We start from the raw sequence: 17746 nt of genomic DNA, 5'->3' as shown, positions 1-17746 counted from the left end.
CCCGCCCCGTATATAGCGCACCCCAGCAGGGCCCGCGCCAGGCCGCCAGCCTCGCAGTGGGCGCGGGACAGTGCGCGGCGCCACGCAGCCAGGCCCCCGCCCCCGCCGCCTGCACCTCCTCAGCCGCCTGCGACCCAACGGGCGCCCCCCGCCGCGGCCGCCGCCGCCGGGCCCCCGCGGCCACCATGAAGAAGGAGGTGTGCTCCGTGGCCTTCCTCAAGGCCGTGTTCGCCGAGTTCTTGGCCACCCTCATCTTCGTCTTCTTCGGCCTGGGCTCGGCCCTCAAGTGGCAGTCGGCGCTGCCCACCATCCTGCAGATCGCGCTGGCCTTTGGCCTGGCCATAGGCACGCTGGCCCAGGCCCTGGGACCCGTGAGCGGCGGCCACATCAACCCTGCCATCACCCTGGCCCTCTTGGTGGGCAACCAGATCTCGTTGCTCCGGGCTTTCTTCTACGTGGCGGCCCAGCTGGTGGGCGCCATTGCCGGGGCCGGCATCCTCTACGGTGTGGCACCGCTCAATGCCCGGGGCAATCTGGCCATCAATGCGGTGAGTGCCCTGAGGGGTTGGGAGTCGAGACAATGGGGTGGGCTCAGGACCAGGCCTCTTACCTCACCTGGAAAAAGGGGTGCCGTAGAGTGGTCCAGCCCACACCCTTCACCAGGAAGGCAAGAGCCTCCGGAGGCCAGGAAGGCGACTCTCCAGGCTGCCCACCTCCTCTGCCCCTCCCCACATGCTGGCCCACCCTGGTCTCTCTCCAATGTCTGCTGCCCCTCCTTTCCTGCCAGGAACTTCTGCCTCCTCCTGTCTCACCTTTGAGCACCACCTTCCTCCTGGGCCCCTTACCTCTCCCATCTCCTCAGTGGAGCCTTTGAGTAGAACCACCAGAGAGAAGTGGGCTGTCATCCCGTCTTTGGGTGACCCTGGCCTGTCTGTGCTTCATTGTTCTCAGCCCCTCCATGGGGATGGTCGTGCCTGCCACAGCAGGTGTCAAGGGGCTCATATTTAGAAACCATAGATAGGAACCCCCTAACCTGACGCCAGTGCAGAGCAGTCTTTGTAAGAGTATTGGTTCCCGCTCTCCCCAACCTGTGCTCCTCCCCGCAACCCCGCATCCCTGCCTCCCTCCCACCTCCTGCAGCCCCAGAGTCAGCCCCCAACCCCGTGCAAACTGGGTTCATTAATCAAACATAGAGAAGGATTTGCTCGGCCATTGTCAAGCTGTGAGTCAGCCGCACTGGAGAGACGGGTTTAAGGTTGGCACTGGCATGGGGCCAGACATGGGCAGGAGGCGAGGATGGGGTGTGAGGCAGGCAAACCGGGCAGCTGCCCACAGGATGGAGGGTAAATGCCAGCTTATGGGGGCTGGGGGTTGGGCAGAGCCATTGATAGGACCATGTCCAAGAAAAGCTCCCCTGACACTCTGCCCTTTGGCTACAGGCCTGAGCTTCAAGCCTGTGTAAATTGTGAAATGTAGTGTCTTTAACAAATGACTTCACTGGGGTGATGTCCACGGGGCTTGGCTTCCAGGTGTCAAGCTGCTCTAAGTGTCCCTGAACGCCAAAAGCCCTGCTCCCAGAGCCCCTGGCTATACTGCCAGAAGGTGGCCAGGGTCCTAACACGCCATCCCCTTGCAGCTCAACAACAACACAACGCAGGGCCAGGCCATGGTGGTGGAGCTGATTCTGACCTTCCAGCTGGCACTCTGCATCTTCGCCTCCACTGACTCCCGTCGCACCAGCCCTGTGGGCTCCCCAGCCCTGTCCATTGGCCTGTCTGTCACCCTGGGCCACCTTGTCGGGGTAAGCAGTACTGACACTGGGCTGTGGTGAGGGTGGGGCAGGCACTCAAGGCAAATAATGGAGCCCCAGAGCGGAGCCCACTTCAGATTGATGAGTCCAGCAGAGTTTAAGACCTGGATTTAGGGCTGCTGGACTCTGGCCCTACTGGGCCCCAGAATTGATCCCCCCAGAACCTCTGGGCTGAGGAAAGATGGGAGTTAGTAGGAGGTGGGATGGGACAGGAATCAAACCCAACCTCAGAGCAGAGAAGAGAAGAGGGCATAATTAAGGGTCCATGGTTAACCGGGCAGCTGGGATCCTTGGAGGGAGGGGTTAGCAGCCCAGCAATCAGGAGACCTGAGTTTGAGACCTGGCTGAGCCCCTGGACTGCAGTGTAACCTTGGGAGAGTCCAGGTTCTGTGGGAGTGGACTGGGATGTTGCCTTTCTCTCCACCACCCTGTCTCTATCCAGATCTACTTCACTGGCTGCTCCATGAACCCAGCACGTTCTTTTGGCCCTGCAGTGGTCATGAATCGGTTCAGCCCCGCTCACTGGGTGAGTCTGTCCCCTCCCCTGGCTCCCTGGAGAGGAGGGTCTGGAGACCCAGCAGTGGCAGCTCAGAGCTCACCAGATCTTCTGGATTCTGTGGGCCCAGAGCTTGGGGGTGGGCCAGGGAGCAGTGGCTGAGAGAGAAAGGGGATGGGATTCAGCCTTAGGGGCAAAGGTGGCTTTGTATGGCCTGAACCCCTGGGGACAGGGAGTATAAGTATCTGTCCCCTTAGGGGAGAGGTTCTTCCCCCTTAGGGAAGAGGCTGGAGGTGCAGAGGGGCTCTGTGTCAATTCCCTTGAGGATATGGTATCTGTCACTCTGGGTGTCTGTGTGCTGGTCCTCTCTGATGTTTTATTTATCTGTCCCTGTTGAGGGGGTTGGGAGAGTCTTCTTGTGGGTCTGCCCCTGTGGACAGTCTGTGTGCCCCCTCCTTTGAGAGCTCATGGTCACTGTCTCTAGGGTCTGTTTCTATCCCTATGTGGAGGGCAGAGGTGCTCTGTTCTCTCTCTCTGAGGATCCACATGTCCCCTCTGAAGGTTTATTGGTTTCTCTTTCGGGTGTGGTTGGAGGGGGCCTGTCCCTCTGGGAATCTGTTTGTCTTCTTTGAGGGTCTGGGTGTCTGTGGTCCAGGCCTCTTTCCCTGGGAGTGGTGTATATCCGTCCCGGTGGTGGGAGGGTCTTTCTTCCTGAAGGTCTGGAAGTCTGCGTGTCTGTCCCCTCTCAGGGTCCATGGGTCTGTCCTCTGTGGGGTGGGGAGCATCTGGTCTTCGAGGCCTGGGGCTCAACGCCCTGACTCCTGCCCTGTCTCCACCAGGTCTTCTGGGTAGGGCCCATCGTGGGGGCAGTCCTCGCTGCCATCCTCTACTTCTACCTGCTCTTCCCCAACTCCCTGAGCCTGAGTGAGCGTGTGGCCATCATCAAAGGCACGTATGAGCCTGACGAGGACTGGGAGGAACAGCAGGAGGAGCGGAAGAAGACCATGGAGCTGACTGCCCGCTGACCAGTGTCAGGCAGGGGCCAGCCCCTCAGCCCCTGAGCCAAGGGGGAAAAAAGAAAAAGTACCTAACACAAGCTTCCTTTTTGCACAACCGGTCCTCTTGGCTGAGGAGGAGGTGCTGGTCCCGCTGGCTGCACAGTTAGAGAGGGGAGAAGGAACCTATGGTGGAACTCCTGGGGTAGGGGCCAGGGGCTAGGGTCTGCTGGGGATGGGTCTCTCTGAGACAGACCTCAGAGATTGTGAACACAGTGCCAAGCTCACAGGCTGCAAGGGCCAGGCTAGAAAAGAGTGGGTCTGCAGCCTGCATCCCCCACCCCTCCTCAAGAGCCGAAGGGATCCCAGCCCCTAGATGGGCAGCAGCCGACCCTCCCCAGAGCTCCTTAGGAAGAAGACAGACTGGTTCATTGAATGCTGCCTTATTTATTTCTAGTGAGGATGCATGCGTGGGGCTGCTGGTGTTTGGGGTGAGGGCTACCCAATAAATCTCTGATACTCACGTTCCGCCTCTGTCTGTCCCCAGAGTGCCTTGAGACACTCTGGCCCATTGCCTCTCCTCTTTATCATCCCACATCCTCCACCACGATCTCCGTGGGGTACCAGGGGACCCCAGGACAAGTGCTCTGTGGGAAGAAAGAGAGGCTGAGGCCATGGGAGGCCCAGAGAATCAGAGAGATGGGAACAGAGTAGGGAGAGACCGAGAGAGAGACTGAATACCAAAATAGAGCTAGAGGCCAGGAAAGAGGGGTCCTCACTGCAGTCACCCTTCACCCCTCCCCCTCAGCCATGTCAAGTCCCTGCCACTTGAGGAGGGTTTGGCTGGCACTTGAGGGGAGTGCCAGGGTGTGACAGGCAGGGTGGAGGAGGAGTGAGTCAACCGCAGCCCCTTGAGATGGCAAGGGGGTGACCAGCCAGGTTCCATCACAGCCCTGGGCTCCTTTCTCTGCACCTTGATGTTACAAAAAGGTGCCCTCCTGGGAGCCTGTGCCCAGAAGGAGCAGCTCCCTGACCCCCCCCCAAAAGCCACATGTGGCCCAGCCCCCTTTTCCAGGGCTTCTCTCTCATGCCTCGGCCCACCAGTGTCCCCACCGTCCTCTTCTCTGGGCCTGAGCTCTGCCCTAGCCTGCTGTTGTCCCACTGTCACAGACACTCCTTGGGTAATCTCCTTAAACTCTCAGAGCCTCCATCTCTTCATCTGTAAAATGGGGATAAAATATCACTTTCCTCACAAGATAGTTGTGGGGACTGGATGAGGGCATGAGATGCCCGGGACCGGTCAGCTTTCTGTGAGGAAAAGGCGGAGGTCATGCAGTGAACAGCTCCGCACAGCCCAGCTTCGCAGTGAGCCCAGCCCGGAGTCAGTAACTACCTGCATTCCAATCTGGCCGCGGAACTTGGGGCAAAATAAGCTCTCTGAGCTTTAAGGACCTTCCCTGCAAAACAGGGGTGCTTTTTCCGACCTCACGTGCTGTCGTGAGGAGAAAATGAGAATGAGACCATGTCTGGAGGTAAAACGCTTGTACAAACGGTCAGGCGCTTTGGAGTGAGTGCTCAGTAAAGTCGTGTGAATAGACACCCACACGTACCTGCCTAGTCTGGGGCCCCAGCCACATGCTTCTGCCCTCCTGGGGCTGTCTGGACCTAAGCACCTGTCCAGCAGGGCCAGGAGACGGACTGAGAAGGGATGGGGGAAGCCATAGGTCTTGGCCATTGAGAGGCAGTCCCAGGGGCTGGGGTGAGGAGCGGCAGACACCCAGCTTCCTCCACACTTAAAGTCTAAGCATCTACAAGTGAGAGATCAGTCACTCATGCCCGCCCCATAGGCTTACAGTAAACACCACGTGGTAGTGCGTGAGAACCCCGGGAGCCCAGGGAAGGAGCAGCCCCCTTCCCACTTCTTCCAACCTGCCCCAGGCTGGGGGAGCCGGGCTGCAAGAGCCAGCTCTGGCCAGTAGGGGGAGACGTCGTCCACCGAATCCACAGGGTGGCGCTTCCTCGTCCACAAGTCCTGGGTCTGGGCTCTAGCCAGATGGGGGTGGGGTGGAGGACACAGGGAGTCCCTCATGCTTGAGTCCCCTGGAGCCACCTTGAGGCAGCCTATCCCAATGCACCCCCGCCGCACTATCCGGGTGAGGCGCAGAAGAGAGGGGGGCCCTTCCCCGCTCAGTCTTCAGAAGACTCAGGTACAAACAGCCATGACCAGAAGGCTGGGCTCTTCCACCAGCCCAATGGGGACCGCGGCAGGGTGGACAGTGAACCCTTGGGAGACAGACCCGCGGGGGTGGGCGAGGCACCCAGTCAGAGGGGGCTACCGGCGCTGAGCTTCTTGCAGGTTGCCTCGCCTGGCCCTCCCTCGAGCAAGTGTCCAGCTAGGGGCTTGGGGCTGACAAGTGCCGTGGTTGGGGCGGTGTGGCCAGCAGGGGTCGCTGTGTCTGCGTGTCGGATCTTGCAGGAGCGACAGGTCTGCGGGCTCACAAAGTCCCGTGCACACGCGCGCACGCACACACCCCACACAGACCCGGGCTCGCGGCCACACACTGACCTTCAGTCGTGCCTGAGGGCTGCATCTTCTGGGTGTGTGCATCTCCTTCCCTCCGCACGCTCACTCGAGTGTGCAAAGCCACATCAGCCCTCCTCCAGCATTCGCTTACAGGGCCACCGTAGGCCCACACCTATGAGCCTGGCTCCACGGGTTCTCAGAGGCACACCTGTGCGCCGTCCAACACAAGCACACACAGGCCCCGTCACCTCTGCTGCACCTAAAGATGGAACCCGGGGAGAGTCTGGATTCTCCTGTGGGAGGCTCCCTTCCCTTTTCTCCCCCTCTTCCTCTCCCCAGGGGCTGCCAGTTCTCACTAGCTGGGAGGTGGACAAGGTGATATGGGGAGAGATGGAAGAGGACCCGGAGGAGAGGTGGAGAGCGGACAGAGGGGGCTGGTTGTTGAGATGGGTGGACAGGAGGAAGGACGGCTGGGAAGACCAGGTCTCTCCGCTCCTCTTGGCCTCAGCTTCCTCCTCCGTCACATGTGGATGAGGACATCAGACCTCCTGACCTTTCCAGGTTTTGTGGGGATCGGTGAGATGAGGCACGGGAAGCCACCTTGAAGTCCCTCCCCATCAGTTTGTGTTCTCCCTCCTCTTCTCTCCCGGTACCTTCCTCCTTCCCCTCCCCTTCACCCCCCTTCCTTTCCCCAATCTCTGATAGGACCTCAGTCGGAGCTGCATTGACAGGCAGCCCTAGGCAGCCAGATATGGAACCTCGGCAAAAGGTTTTTGAACATGAGTGAGCATGGGTGAGCTTAAAGCTTGGCACTAGGCCGGGTGCGGTGGCTCAAGCCTGTAATCCCAGCACTTTGGGAGGCCGAGGCGGGCAGATCACGAGGTCAGGAGATCGAGACCATCCTGGCTAACATGGTGAAACCCCGTCTCTACTAAAAAAATACAAAAAACTAGCCGGGTGAGGTGGCGGGCACCTGTAGTCCCAGCTACCCGGGAGGCTGAGGCAGGAGAATGGCGTAAACCCAGGAGGCGGAGCTTGCAGTGAGCTGAGATCCGGCCACTGCACTCCAGCCTGGGCGACAGAGCGAGACTCTGTCTCAAAAAAAAAAAAAGCTTGGCACTAGAGCCCAGTGCTGGCTGGGTCTGGGCAGGTGCTGTCTAGGACAGGAAGCCAGGCCTGGAGCAAGCCCTGGTCAATGCTCACCTGGCCTCAGGAGGTGAAGGACCTTGTCCCAGGCCCAGCAGAGGTCAGGAGACTCAGCCCCAGGCTAGCTGGGGACAAGAGCTGCTGCTGCACTTAGTGCTTTCAGGCTCCAGGGCCCAGGGCAGGTACTGAGATGCCTGTCTTGGAGCGGCCGTGCAGCCCCGTCCCCACAGCTGTCTCACAGCAGGGGACGGGGAAGTTACAATCCTAATCATTCACATTTTCTGACTCGGAGGCCCTCTCCTAGGTATCAGCACATTTACTCCTAACTACACACAGGGAGGAGGGCATTATTAGCATCATCCCTATTGTATAAATGAGGATCTTGAGGTTAAGCAACTGCTTAGGGTGCAATACACATGGCAGTGTTCACAGTCCTTTCACTGGCCTCATCAGCAGCTCTCAGGTCAGCGTTACTGCCACTTGGCACCCATTTAACAAGGGCAGAAACTGAGGCTAGGTCAGATGAAAGGACTGGTAAGTGCCTGTCCACCAAGCCCTCTACTGGCCCTGCTTGAGGTGAGGGAAGCAGACAAGCACCCTTGAACTACCCTGGAACAGCCCCCAGCCAGGGAACCTTCCGTGCCAGGGAAGAACAGTGCCCACGCTGCCCCCACAGCCATGCCCTGTCATCCCCTGAACATTTATTGAATGACTCCTCTATGCCAGCCAGGGATGGAAGTCTGTGCTGGAACAGTGGAGGCATTGAGGAGGCAGAGGCTACAACAGCCCCTGGCTTTGCTCAAGTCCTGCTTCTCTAAGAAGCTTGCCCTGATTCTGCTGGAGAGGGAAATCAGGGCAGGCTTCACAGAAGAACTGCACTTGAGCAAAGTCTTGAGAGACAAAAAGGAGAGGCATCCAAACTCCATAGCAAAGGGCTCGTTCTGGGGAACTATGTCTGGTTGTTTGGAGTAAAGGGTGCAGGGTGGGCAGTGGGAGGGGAGGCTTCCTTGCATGTTAAACATGGGTATTCACACCTGATTCTGAGGCAATGGGGAGCCATTGAAAGCTTTTGAGCAGAGGAGTAACGTGATGAGCTTTGCATTTTGGAAGGATCTCTCTGGCAGTGAGTGGAAAGGAGAGTGGTGTGGAAGGGCACAGATGTGTAGTGTTGTCTGAGAGCCCAGGAAGGAGGTTAATGCAGTCATCTGGAGAGATGATAAGGGCTGCACTGGGCCAGTGGCAAGTGGGGATGGAAAGAGGTGTCAAATGTGAGAAAGAGCTACCAGGAACCTGGTACCAGGAACCTGTTTCCTGCGGCCTGGGGGAAGGGGAAGCATCGATGATTCCTGTGTTCTGGCCTGGGCAACTGAGTAACAGTGGGGTGAGAAGGAGCAGGCCGGAGGCTCCAGTGAGAGGTGAGTGGGTCTGGAGTTCAGGAGAAAGATCTGGGCCAAAGGCAGTGTTGAGAGTCGACAGTATCTGCAGGGTGTGGAAGTCACAGGTGGGAACAGGGCTGCCCAGGCACACTCATCAGGAGTGAGGGGCCATTGACCAGGAGTAGACAAGGCCTGGGCTTAAGGATCAGCAGAAGAGGAGCCAGCCACGGAGGCAGAGATGCCCTCACAGAGGTGGGAGGACAGCGAGGAGATGTGCCTCAAAGGCAGGGAAAAAGGTGTCGGGAAGGAGATGGCCAGCATCCACAGTGGGCTGGAGAGGAAATCATGCTGGCCTTTGCCAGAGCGGTTTCAGTAGCCGGGGGCTGGGAGCTGTTGTGCAGTTGATATGTGACTGGAACCTTGACTCCAAACCATGACCTGCCACTGCTCCGCGACTACGCAGGCACATTTATAGGGAAGAAGTCAAGAGAAGGGGAAGCCTGAAAGCCACAGGTGAGACTGGGAATGGCCAAGAGAGGGTCCCAGTCACTCAAAGGGAGCCAGAAGTCCAAGGAGGGTCCCCTGACCCCGACTTGTACACCGGAGAAGGGCTGCCTCTACTTCAAGGCCACAGGGCAGCTGGCAAGGACACGGGGCAGCTGCAGGTGAGTTTGACTGGGAGGGAGGATGGGAAGAAGTCTTGCCTGGTAGCTTGGCTTTCTAGGTAGGGTGGGAGGCAAGGGTGGGTGCTCTGCTGAGAGAAAGCCAGAGTGAGCCGAGTACTTGAAGAGAGTGGGGGAGGTTTAAAGAATGGGGGGAGAGCTGTGGAAGGATTGCTGAGCAGAGCTGCGATCCCCACTGGGGCCAGAGACCATGAACTTGTCATGGCAGCAGTCCGCACGGCTGGGCGAGTTTCTCCAGCAGTGCTCAGCAGCGCAGATGGAGGGCAGAAAGGCATGGAAGAGGATGAGAACAGAGACATGCAGCAGGGACGGGGTGGAGAGGACAGGGAGCCAGGACCATGGGGTGCTGGCAAGAGCCTGCTCAGGGTGAGATGCCCAGGAGTTCCCTGGAGAGGACAGGGTGAAGTCGAGACAGCAGGGAGAACAGAAGGGAATGGGTGAGGGATGTTACTGGGACTCAGACAGGGATTGAGGAGGAACAGAGCCTGTGGTCCAGAGTTGAGATGTTTCTCTTGAAGATATCAGAGGGATCAGTCCCAGGTGGGGGAAGGTATGAGTATGAGGCTGAAATGGAGCAGACATAGTCATCTGCCCTGGGAAGTCAAGAAGTGTTTGTTCATTCATTCATTCATTCAATAAATATTTATTGGGCCTTTACTGTGCCAATCTCTGTGCAAGACACTACATGCAGGGGTGAACAAAACTTGGTTCCTGCCCCACAAAGGCCTTCCTGCCTTGCCTCACTGGGGAGACACATTCACACCATGACAGCACCCTGTGGTGACTGCAGTGTAGGAGATTGCTTAGGTGTGGTGGGAGCACGAAGAAAGGTCCCCACCCAGGAAAGGAGCAAGCGATGTCAAAGCTAAACCTTTGGGATGGGAGTTACCCAAGCAAAGGGAGTGCAAGGGATCTCCAAGAAGAGGAGAGAGCTTTCTCCAAGGAGAGGCCAGCAAGAGTGTGCATTTGGTGAAACCAGAGGGTAAGGTGGGGAGAGGTGAGGTAGAGCTGCAGGGTCCCTGAAGGCAGGCACAGAGCTTCCAGAGGGATGGGAGGCTTGGAAAGGATTTTAGCAGGGGAGCAGCATGATCAGATTTGCATTTTAGCACTTGGGCTGCAGTATGGAAAATTGATTGGAACGGAGCAAGGGAGCAGACAGAGAGACTGGTTAAAGGCTGCAGGGCGGCAGGAGTGGCAAAAAGAGGGCACAGTCAGGAGATATTTAGGATTCAAAATCAGCAGGACTTGATGCTTTTCCTGGATGGGGGAAGGAGGGAGAAGAGGGTCAAGGATGCTTCCCAGATGCCACCAGCTGAGCTGGAGAAAACAAGAGGCGAACATGGGGGTTGCAGGGGGCGGGGGGTACCAGGAGACAGGAAGATCACATCTGAAGACAGATTGCATTTGAAGAGCCTGAGAACAACCAGGGTACATCTGTGGGCAGGTAGATATGCCAGGGATGAGGTCAGGACACCCAGCTGTGGTTAAGAGGGGAAGACTGTTATTTCAATAGCTTGCCAGACTCTTCTTAGGGAGGAACACTTTTGTTTGAGAAAATACCTTGCTATCTGCTAGGGTTAAAACGGGAAAGCCTAGGGCATGCGTGACCGTAGGGCCAGGGAAAGCCTAGGGCATGGGTGACCATAGGGCCAGTGTAGCCACAAAAAAATGGTTAAGCTGCCTTGTGTGAGAAAGGAGTGAAATCTGTTTGGCTCCTGAGAGGAGGAGAGCAGAGAGAGAGGGGCTGAGAAGGGAGGGGAGCGCGGGGAGGGCAGGGAGGCTGGAGGAAGTGAGTGAAGGGCCAGTGGAAATTCCCGCCGGTGGACAGCAGAGGTGCCCATGGCCTTGTGATCTGATGTGGTTTGAGTCACTGTGGAATAAACCCTTTCTCCACCTGCCCCTCTGCAACCCCATAGGCCGCAGTGTCCACAGTCTCCTTGGTAAAGTGGACTCTATTCACATTTGCATTCTGTGAGTGCGGGTATAGGTGGGAGTGGAGGAGAGGACTTAATTTCTGGGTTTACAGGCATGGTGTGGTGTCAGCCCATTTGGAAGCAAAGCCTAGATATGGAGAGGGCCAGACGAACAGGACCTGGGAATGCACAGGACCCCCTGAAGCAGGCTGGGGATCTGAGGGATCTTGCTGTATCTAAGCTGACATTGGAACATACACAGTCTGAAATCCCATGACCCCCGCTGCCCTGAACCTGCAACCCTCAGGCCAGACCTTGGACTGTCTACAACACGAGTCAGGCCCAACCTGCCCTGGAAATCGTCCTAGGAGGTTCCAGCTCACTGCCCAGAGACAGCCCCCACATCCCACCCCATCAGGTAAGCGCAGGCTGGAGCAGGCATATGAGCAACACCCCTCATTCCACCCCTCTACACACGCATCACCCTATCCGCCTGCTCCCTGCCAGTCTGACCAGCCCATTCCTGGGGACAAGAGCGTGGTGGAGGAGCTGCAGGTGGGGGCCAGAGAAGCCTCCACAGAGAACAAAAGCCAAGGTCAGCCAGAGACAGGAGACCAGAAGAGACAAAGGAGATCAGAGCCCAGAGGAAGAGACAAGAGGCCTCAGAGCAAAGCAAGGAACAGCCAAGGCACCAGGATATGGATGCCGCGGATCCAGGGGGATGTGGCTGGGCCAACGTGTTGGCGTGCAGGCTTTGGAAAGCCATCAGCAGGGCGCTGTTTGCAGAGTTCCTGGCCACGGGGCTGTATGTGTTCTTTGGCGTGGGCTCCGTCATGCGCTGGCCCACAGCACTTCCCTCCGTGCTGCAGATTGCCATCGCCTTCAACCTGGTCACCGCCATGGCTGTGCAGGTCACCTGGAAGGCCAGTGGGGCCCACGCCAACCCCGCCGTGACACTGGCCTTCCTCATAGGCTCCCATATCTCTCTGCCCCGTGCTGTGGCCTATGTGGCTGCTCAGCTGGTGGGGGCCACGGTGGGGGCTGCTCTGCTTTATGGGGTCATGCCGGGAGACATCCGAGAGACCCTTGGGGTCAACGTGGTAGGTGCAGGGAGGGGCACCTGGAGGGTCAGGAGGTGGGAATGTGCACAGGTGGTGAAGGTGGAGGCCAGGACAGAGGCGAGGGAGCAGAGGAGGAAACAAGTCAGCTGCAGGCTCCACATCCCCCCAGGCTGGGCCCCAGGACCCAGAGGACTGAGATTTTGACCTCAGTCTAGGCAGAATAGAAATGGGATAGTGGCACGAAGAACAGGTGGAGAAGGAAGAAGCCACATAAAGGAGAAGGAATAGAAGGACCAGGCATTTAAGGGTAGACGCAGCCAAGGGAGTGTGGGGACTGTGGGCAGAGAGAAAGCCTGAGAGAAAGCAGGCTTCTTCGCCTTGACTTTGGGGAGGACTTTCGAGGGGAGAGAGGACTTCATTTTTCTCCCAGACTCCACCCACGTCCTCTGCTCTCCGATTGCTCCCAAGTTCTTCCCTCCACCTCGAGGCCTGCCTCACTCCCCCCTTCCCCATTTCCTAACCATCTGTGTTCCACCTTCTTCCCTCAAATCTCCTTCCACACCTGCTGCCAGTCTCCTCTCAAGCAAGCCTCCTGAACCACTGGCCCCAACCAACCCACTGGTGGGGTGGGAGGAGTGCCACTCACTTCTACAGGGAGCAAGGGTCCAGAGCAGATATGGATTCCTCTGCACAGACCTCCTGAAGTCCTGAAGCTGGGTGGCAGTGAGGTGTCACCCCCTTCCAGCTGAGGAGACCAGGCCCAGTGGCAGGGGTTTCTCTGTCTGTCCGTGGGCAGAGCCCACGTCTGGTCCAGAGTAACTCCCTCTGCCCAGGTCCGGAACAGTGTCTCAACTGGCCAGGCGGTGGCAGTGGAGCTGCTTCTGACCCTGCAGCTGGTGCTCTGTGTCTTCGCTTCCACTGACAGCCGTCAGACATCGGGCTCCCCGGCCACCATGATTGGGATCTCTGTGGCACTGGGCCACCTCATTGGGGTAAGGAGCAGAGGGGACACTGTGCACATGCACACACCGGGTCCATCCCTGAGGAAACTGTGGAGCCCTGAAGGCTAGGCAGTGTCCCTCCCTGAGCCCCTTGTGCCTTGGAGCCAAAGTGGTACCCCCTGCACTCTAGGCCCAGGATATGGCACTACAGAGGCTGTGGCTGCGGCTAAGGCTCTGAGCCAGGACTGAGAAATGGTCCCCTCTCAGGCCTGCCTTAAACCTTCTCCCACCCTGACCCTGTACTTGCTCCCCAGATCCACTTCACTGGCTGCTCCATGAACCCAGCCCGCTCCTTCGGCCCTGCCGTCATCATTGGGAAGTTCACAGTCCACTGGGTGAGCCCCTCTGCCAGCAGCCCTGGTGAAGGGAGAGAGCCTGAGCTGGCGATAGATGGTGGGTTTCACTCGCAGCAGGTCCACACAGATGGGGTGATGGGCGCCCCAGACCTTTCTGAGCCTGAAGTGCAGCCTTCCCTAAGCTCAGAAGGCCAGGGTGAGTGTCCTGGCTGGGACTTCCTTTCTTTTCAGCTTCAGTCGCCCGGGATACCCAGTAGACTGGCAAGAAATGGGCCAGGGCAGGAGCTGCAGCCTTGGCCCAGACTTTTAAGTCCTGGCTGTTTCCTTATTCACTTTCTCCAGCTGGACCAATTTTCAAACTTGGATAAAGATAAAGACACACAGAAATAGACACACACACCAGCAGAGACAGAAACAGCAATGGCCAGGACTCACAGCTAAAATGGGGGAAGCGAGAGGAAAGAGGCGGGGGCGGGTAAGGAGACTGGCCCCAGGCCCCAGCCATGGCTGCAGAGCCTGGGCTCAGCCCCAGGGAGGGCAGGGAGAGCAAGGGGCAAGGTCCCCTTACGTTGTGGGCTTGGGAAGCATGACTTGTGGTTCTCAAATTTAGCACCTTACAGACAGTTGAGGGAGACCTGGGAGATCAAGTAGGCACTAGGGAAGCAGGCAGCGGTCCCAGAGCCACCCTATGGTCCTGATAGTTCCTGGGTGGGGTGACGACATCCTTCTCCTCAGGTCTTCTGGGTGGGGCCCCTGATGGGAGCACTCCTGGCCTCACTGATCTACAACTTCATCCTGTTCCCCGACACCAAGACCCTGGCCCAGCGGCTGGCTATCCTCACAGGCACTGCAGAGGTGGGGACAGGGACAGGGACAGGGGCAGGGGCGGAACCCCCGAAGAAGGAATCCCAACCCGGTTTGGGAGCCGTGGAGATGGAGAGTGTGTGAAACAGCCGAGGCCTGGCTGTGCCCTTGGGCTTCCTGCCTTGCAGGGCCTGCATGGAGGTTCTCCCTGGGGGTGGTGGGAGGGGAGGCTTGACCTCTAGTCCTGACCAGGTGTGCCGGAGGGGACAAGCCCTGTCCCTGGCATTACATTTCTAGGTAGCATCTGGGAGTGAATTTGTCCCATTCCCTCTCCATAGGGCTTCCCTGCCTCTCAGTGGGACAGAGCAGGGGAAGGCAGGGGACTTAGGACTGCCTTCCCCTCCTCTCACCCATTGGACCCGGTGGGAGTCCTGAACCCCCAGATGCTCGAGTCCTGGGGGAGAAAGGAATGGGAGCCCAGACAGCCACTCTGCTTAGACATTGGAGCTATAGGGACCTCAGGGAATCCCAACTTCTTACCCACCCAGGAAACCCTTGGTCCTGAGGGGACAGGCTCTTCTGGAGGAATCAGGCCCTGGGACAGCCTCTGAGCTTCTCGGGGGATTTCTCTGCCCTTGGGTGTGATTTTGGGGGCTATATTTCCTCCTTCAGACTGGCGGCTTCCTGAGGACAGAGACTGCTCTACCAATAGATCTTTGTTTGTTTTGAGACAGAATCTTGATCTGTCACCCAGGCTGGAGTACAGTGGTGTGGTCTCGGCTCACTGCAACCTCTACCTCCCGGGTTCAAGGGATTCTCCTGCCTCAGCCTTCCAAGTGGCTGGGATTACAGGCGCCTGCCACCACGCCCTGCTAATTTTTTGTAATTTTAGTAGACACGGGGTTTCGCCATGTTGGCAGGCTGGTCTTGAACTCCTGACCTCAGGCGATCTGCCCACCTCGGCCTCCCAAAGTGCTGGGATTACAGGCGTGAGCCCCCGTGCCTGTCTTTTCCCAATAGGTCTTTATTCCTCACTCCTTCAAATGCTCTGGAGAGGGCCCCACCCTTGAGAACAGCTGACACAGAGAAGAACATTTTCTCAGGCTGGTAGAGGGGTGGGATAGAGGAAGGGAGGTTTGAGCCAGGCAGGCCTTACCCAGGGAAGCCTCCTCCCAGGTGCTTGCCCCAGCTCCCACCCCACAGCCCACTCTCAGGCAGGAACAATCCTTAGAGGGAAGCACCTATCTGGCCATTGACTCATGACCTGGGTCAAAGAAGCCATCTCTAGCCTCTCTTGTCAGTATTACAGGATCCGCAAAAAGCTGTTGAATAAGCCCTAAGGGTGGTAGAAATCCAGGAGGGACCCAGGAAACTGATATTTGAGATTCAGTGCCTCCGAAAGACTACCAAAGTCTCAACTGGTTTAATATTTAAAGGCTGCTGTAGATTTATTCTGCCCACAACTTGGGGGTCCTGTCTGGGTCTCGGCTTCTCCAGCTGTAAAATGGACACAATCCTCCTCCAGGGACTGCTGTGAAATCAAGAAATTGGAAAATACTTTTTGGAAGTTAAAATGCTAGAAAAACAACCCCAATAAATGATGATGATTGTTACTGTTACTGTAATTATTGGGTTTGAAGACAATTGCTGTTGGTAATGAGAGGGAGGAGGGAAAAAGACAGTAAGATGACTGAGAGGGAAGGGAGACTGGGTTTTCTTTCACATCATTGGATCTACTTAACCAAGGACCTGTCTCCTCTTCTCTGGGTCTGCTGACCTTGGGTCTTTGTGGGTGTGAGGGGCTGTGGGAGGGCCCTGGAATGAAGAGGCGAGCCAATAAAATCAGTTCTTATCTCTATGACGCCCATCACCACAGTACCCTAAGATGCAGCAGCCAAATTCATTTAGAAGATGGGCCCTGGCGGCCAGGCACGGTGGCCTGGATTACGCCTGTAATCCCAGCACTTTGGGAGGCTGGGGGGTGAGATCACGAGGTCAGGAGATCGAGACCATCCTGGCCAACATGGTAAAACCCTGTCCCTACTAAAATATAAAAAATTAGCCAGGCATGGTGGCACGTGACTGTAGTCCCAGCTACTTGGGAGGCTGAGGCAGGGGAATCACTTGAACCCGGAAGGCAGAGGTTTCGGTGAGCCGAGATCATGCCGCTGCACTCCAACCTGGTGACAGAACAAGACTCTATCTCACACACAAAAAAAAAAAAAAAAAAAAAAAAGATGGGTCCTGGCCTGGTGCAGTGGCTCCCACCTGTAATCCTAACACTTTGGGAGGCCAAAGTGGGAGGATCGCTTGAGGCCAGGAGTTCGAGACCAGCCTAGACAACATGGCAAAACCCTGCCTCTACAAAAAATTAAAAACAGCCAGGTGTGGTGGCTCACACCTGTAATCACCAACACATTAGGTGGCCCAAGCAGGAGGATTGCTTAAAGCCAGGAGTTTGAGACCATCCTGGGCAGCATAGTGAAACTCCATCTCTATTATTTAAAATGAAAAATTAAACTATAATACAAACAAAAGATAGATCCTTTTTAATGCTATCTCCTGAGGAACTGGGGATGGGGAAAAGGCTGCCTAAGTCTTCCAAGGGCAGCGTGACAGGCCCAGCCTGTGACCAGTGCAGTAGCTGAATCCCTGGTGCCCATGGCCCCCGTAGCTGTGCTAAGCATTCTGTAATATCAATGCAGCTGCTACTCCTATCTCTCCAAGCTGGGCCCCACTCATCTGTGTTCACAATCTCTCAGAGCCCAAGGCTGCCTATGTCCTTTCATGAGCAGGGAGAGCGGGGCGTCTGTATGTATGCATGTATGAGAGCGTATGTGTACACAGAGGACATGATCGACTTGCTCAAGGTCACCCGGTTCAGGAGCACAAACACTTAAGGTCTCCCCAGCTCCCAGTTTATAATCTTCCAAAACAGAGTTCCTGGGGGGCTCATACAAGCTGCAGCCCCAGGAAGGAAGGAAACAGGAACTAGAGGATTGAAGGGGATGGGGGTGTGGAGCTCCTAACAGTAGGCTCTTAAGCTCCTTGACAAATGATCACTGCTTTTTGTCCCCAGAGCCAAGCACACACTGGGTGCTCAATGTAAGTTTGATGAATGAATAAGGCTGGGCAGTTGGGGAGGAGGGGAGGCAGTAATAGATCAAGAGGAGAAAATTTCAGGAGTTACAGTTCCAAATAAGACAGTATGACAGCAGCTGAGAAGCCTAGGCTTCCAGGTTTGGGCTGGGGACAGGGTGCATCGCCAGATATTTGCTGTTCCACCCACAATTTCAGAGCAGGCTTCACAACGTCTGTCCCAGGAACTTACAGGTCAAAATATGAGGGGTTGCCTGAAGAGAAAGTTGAGGGGCTATTTTCACTAACAGTTCTTCAAAGCAGTTCTCTGTCAGGACAGAGCAGGAGGAAACAATGTTCCTAAGAAGTGGGGAATTAGGTTAGCCTCTGAAGAGCATCCAAGGTTAGATGTGGAAATAAGTAACCAAAGGTTCGCTTCCCCTTCTCTGGAGCCCTTTAATAGGACAGCAGGCCATCTGTTTGAATGAGGGAAGGACTGGCCTTTGGAGAGCTGAATCTCAGTGGCTCCAGCTGGGGGAAGCAGGCTTCATTGGCATAGCCCC

General features: G+C 56.8%; 2 protein-coding genes across 3 annotated transcripts; both read left to right on the top strand.

The window, feature by feature from the left end:
- Positions 1–22: 22 nt before the first annotated feature.
- Positions 23–3825, top strand: AQP5 (aquaporin 5). Its single transcript, XM_033222142.1, has 4 exons — positions 23–548; positions 1637–1801; positions 2253–2336; positions 3146–3825. Exons 1-4 carry the CDS (start codon positions 186–188, stop codon positions 3329–3331), a joined length of 798 nt encoding a protein of 265 aa, XP_033078033.1. The 5' UTR covers positions 23–185; the 3' UTR covers positions 3332–3825.
- A 7436-nt stretch (positions 3826–11261) lies between these two features.
- Positions 11262–15731, top strand: AQP6 (aquaporin 6). 2 transcript variants are annotated; one of them, XM_033222139.1, is made up of 5 exons: positions 11262–11361; positions 11451–12043; positions 12838–12996; positions 13260–13340; positions 14037–14894. In XM_033222139.1, the coding sequence occupies exons 2-5, from the start codon at positions 11642–11644 to the stop codon at positions 14247–14249; spliced, it is 855 nt and encodes a 284-aa protein (XP_033078030.1). In that variant the 5' UTR covers positions 11262–11361; positions 11451–11641; the 3' UTR covers positions 14250–14894. The 2 variants fall into 2 exon arrangements, with proteins under 2 accessions (XP_033078030.1, XP_033078029.1); XM_033222138.1 differs by having other exon boundaries at positions 11314–12043; positions 14037–15731.
- Positions 15732–17746: the final 2015 nt, after the last annotated feature.

Source organism: Trachypithecus francoisi, unplaced genomic scaffold (assembly GCF_009764315.1).
Source record: "Trachypithecus francoisi isolate TF-2019V2 unplaced genomic scaffold, Tfra_2.0 Lachesis_group11, whole genome shotgun sequence".
In the NCBI taxonomy this organism is placed as follows: Eukaryota; Metazoa; Chordata; class Mammalia; order Primates; family Cercopithecidae; genus Trachypithecus; species Trachypithecus francoisi.
The sequence above is the reverse complement of the archived record's forward strand: the minus strand, read 5'-3'. Positions and strand labels throughout refer to the sequence as shown.

Coding starts and splice junctions, on each gene's coding strand:
- AQP6 (XM_033222138.1), top strand. CDS start 11,642: ATGGATGCCGCGGATCCAGGGGGATGTGGCTGGGCCAACGTGTTGGCG. Junction 12,044..12,837: donor AGACCCTTGGGGTCAACGTG/GTAGGTGCAGGG, acceptor CCCTCTGCCCAG/GTCCGGAACAGTGTCTCAAC. Junction 13,341..14,036: donor GGAAGTTCACAGTCCACTGG/GTGAGCCCCTCT, acceptor CCTTCTCCTCAG/GTCTTCTGGGTGGGGCCCCT.
- AQP5 (XM_033222142.1), top strand. CDS start 186: ATGAAGAAGGAGGTGTGCTCCGTGGCCTTCCTCAAGGCCGTGTTCGCC. Junction 549..1,636: donor GCAATCTGGCCATCAATGCG/GTGAGTGCCCTG, acceptor ATCCCCTTGCAG/CTCAACAACAACACAACGCA. Junction 2,337..3,145: donor GGTTCAGCCCCGCTCACTGG/GTGAGTCTGTCC, acceptor TGTCTCCACCAG/GTCTTCTGGGTAGGGCCCAT.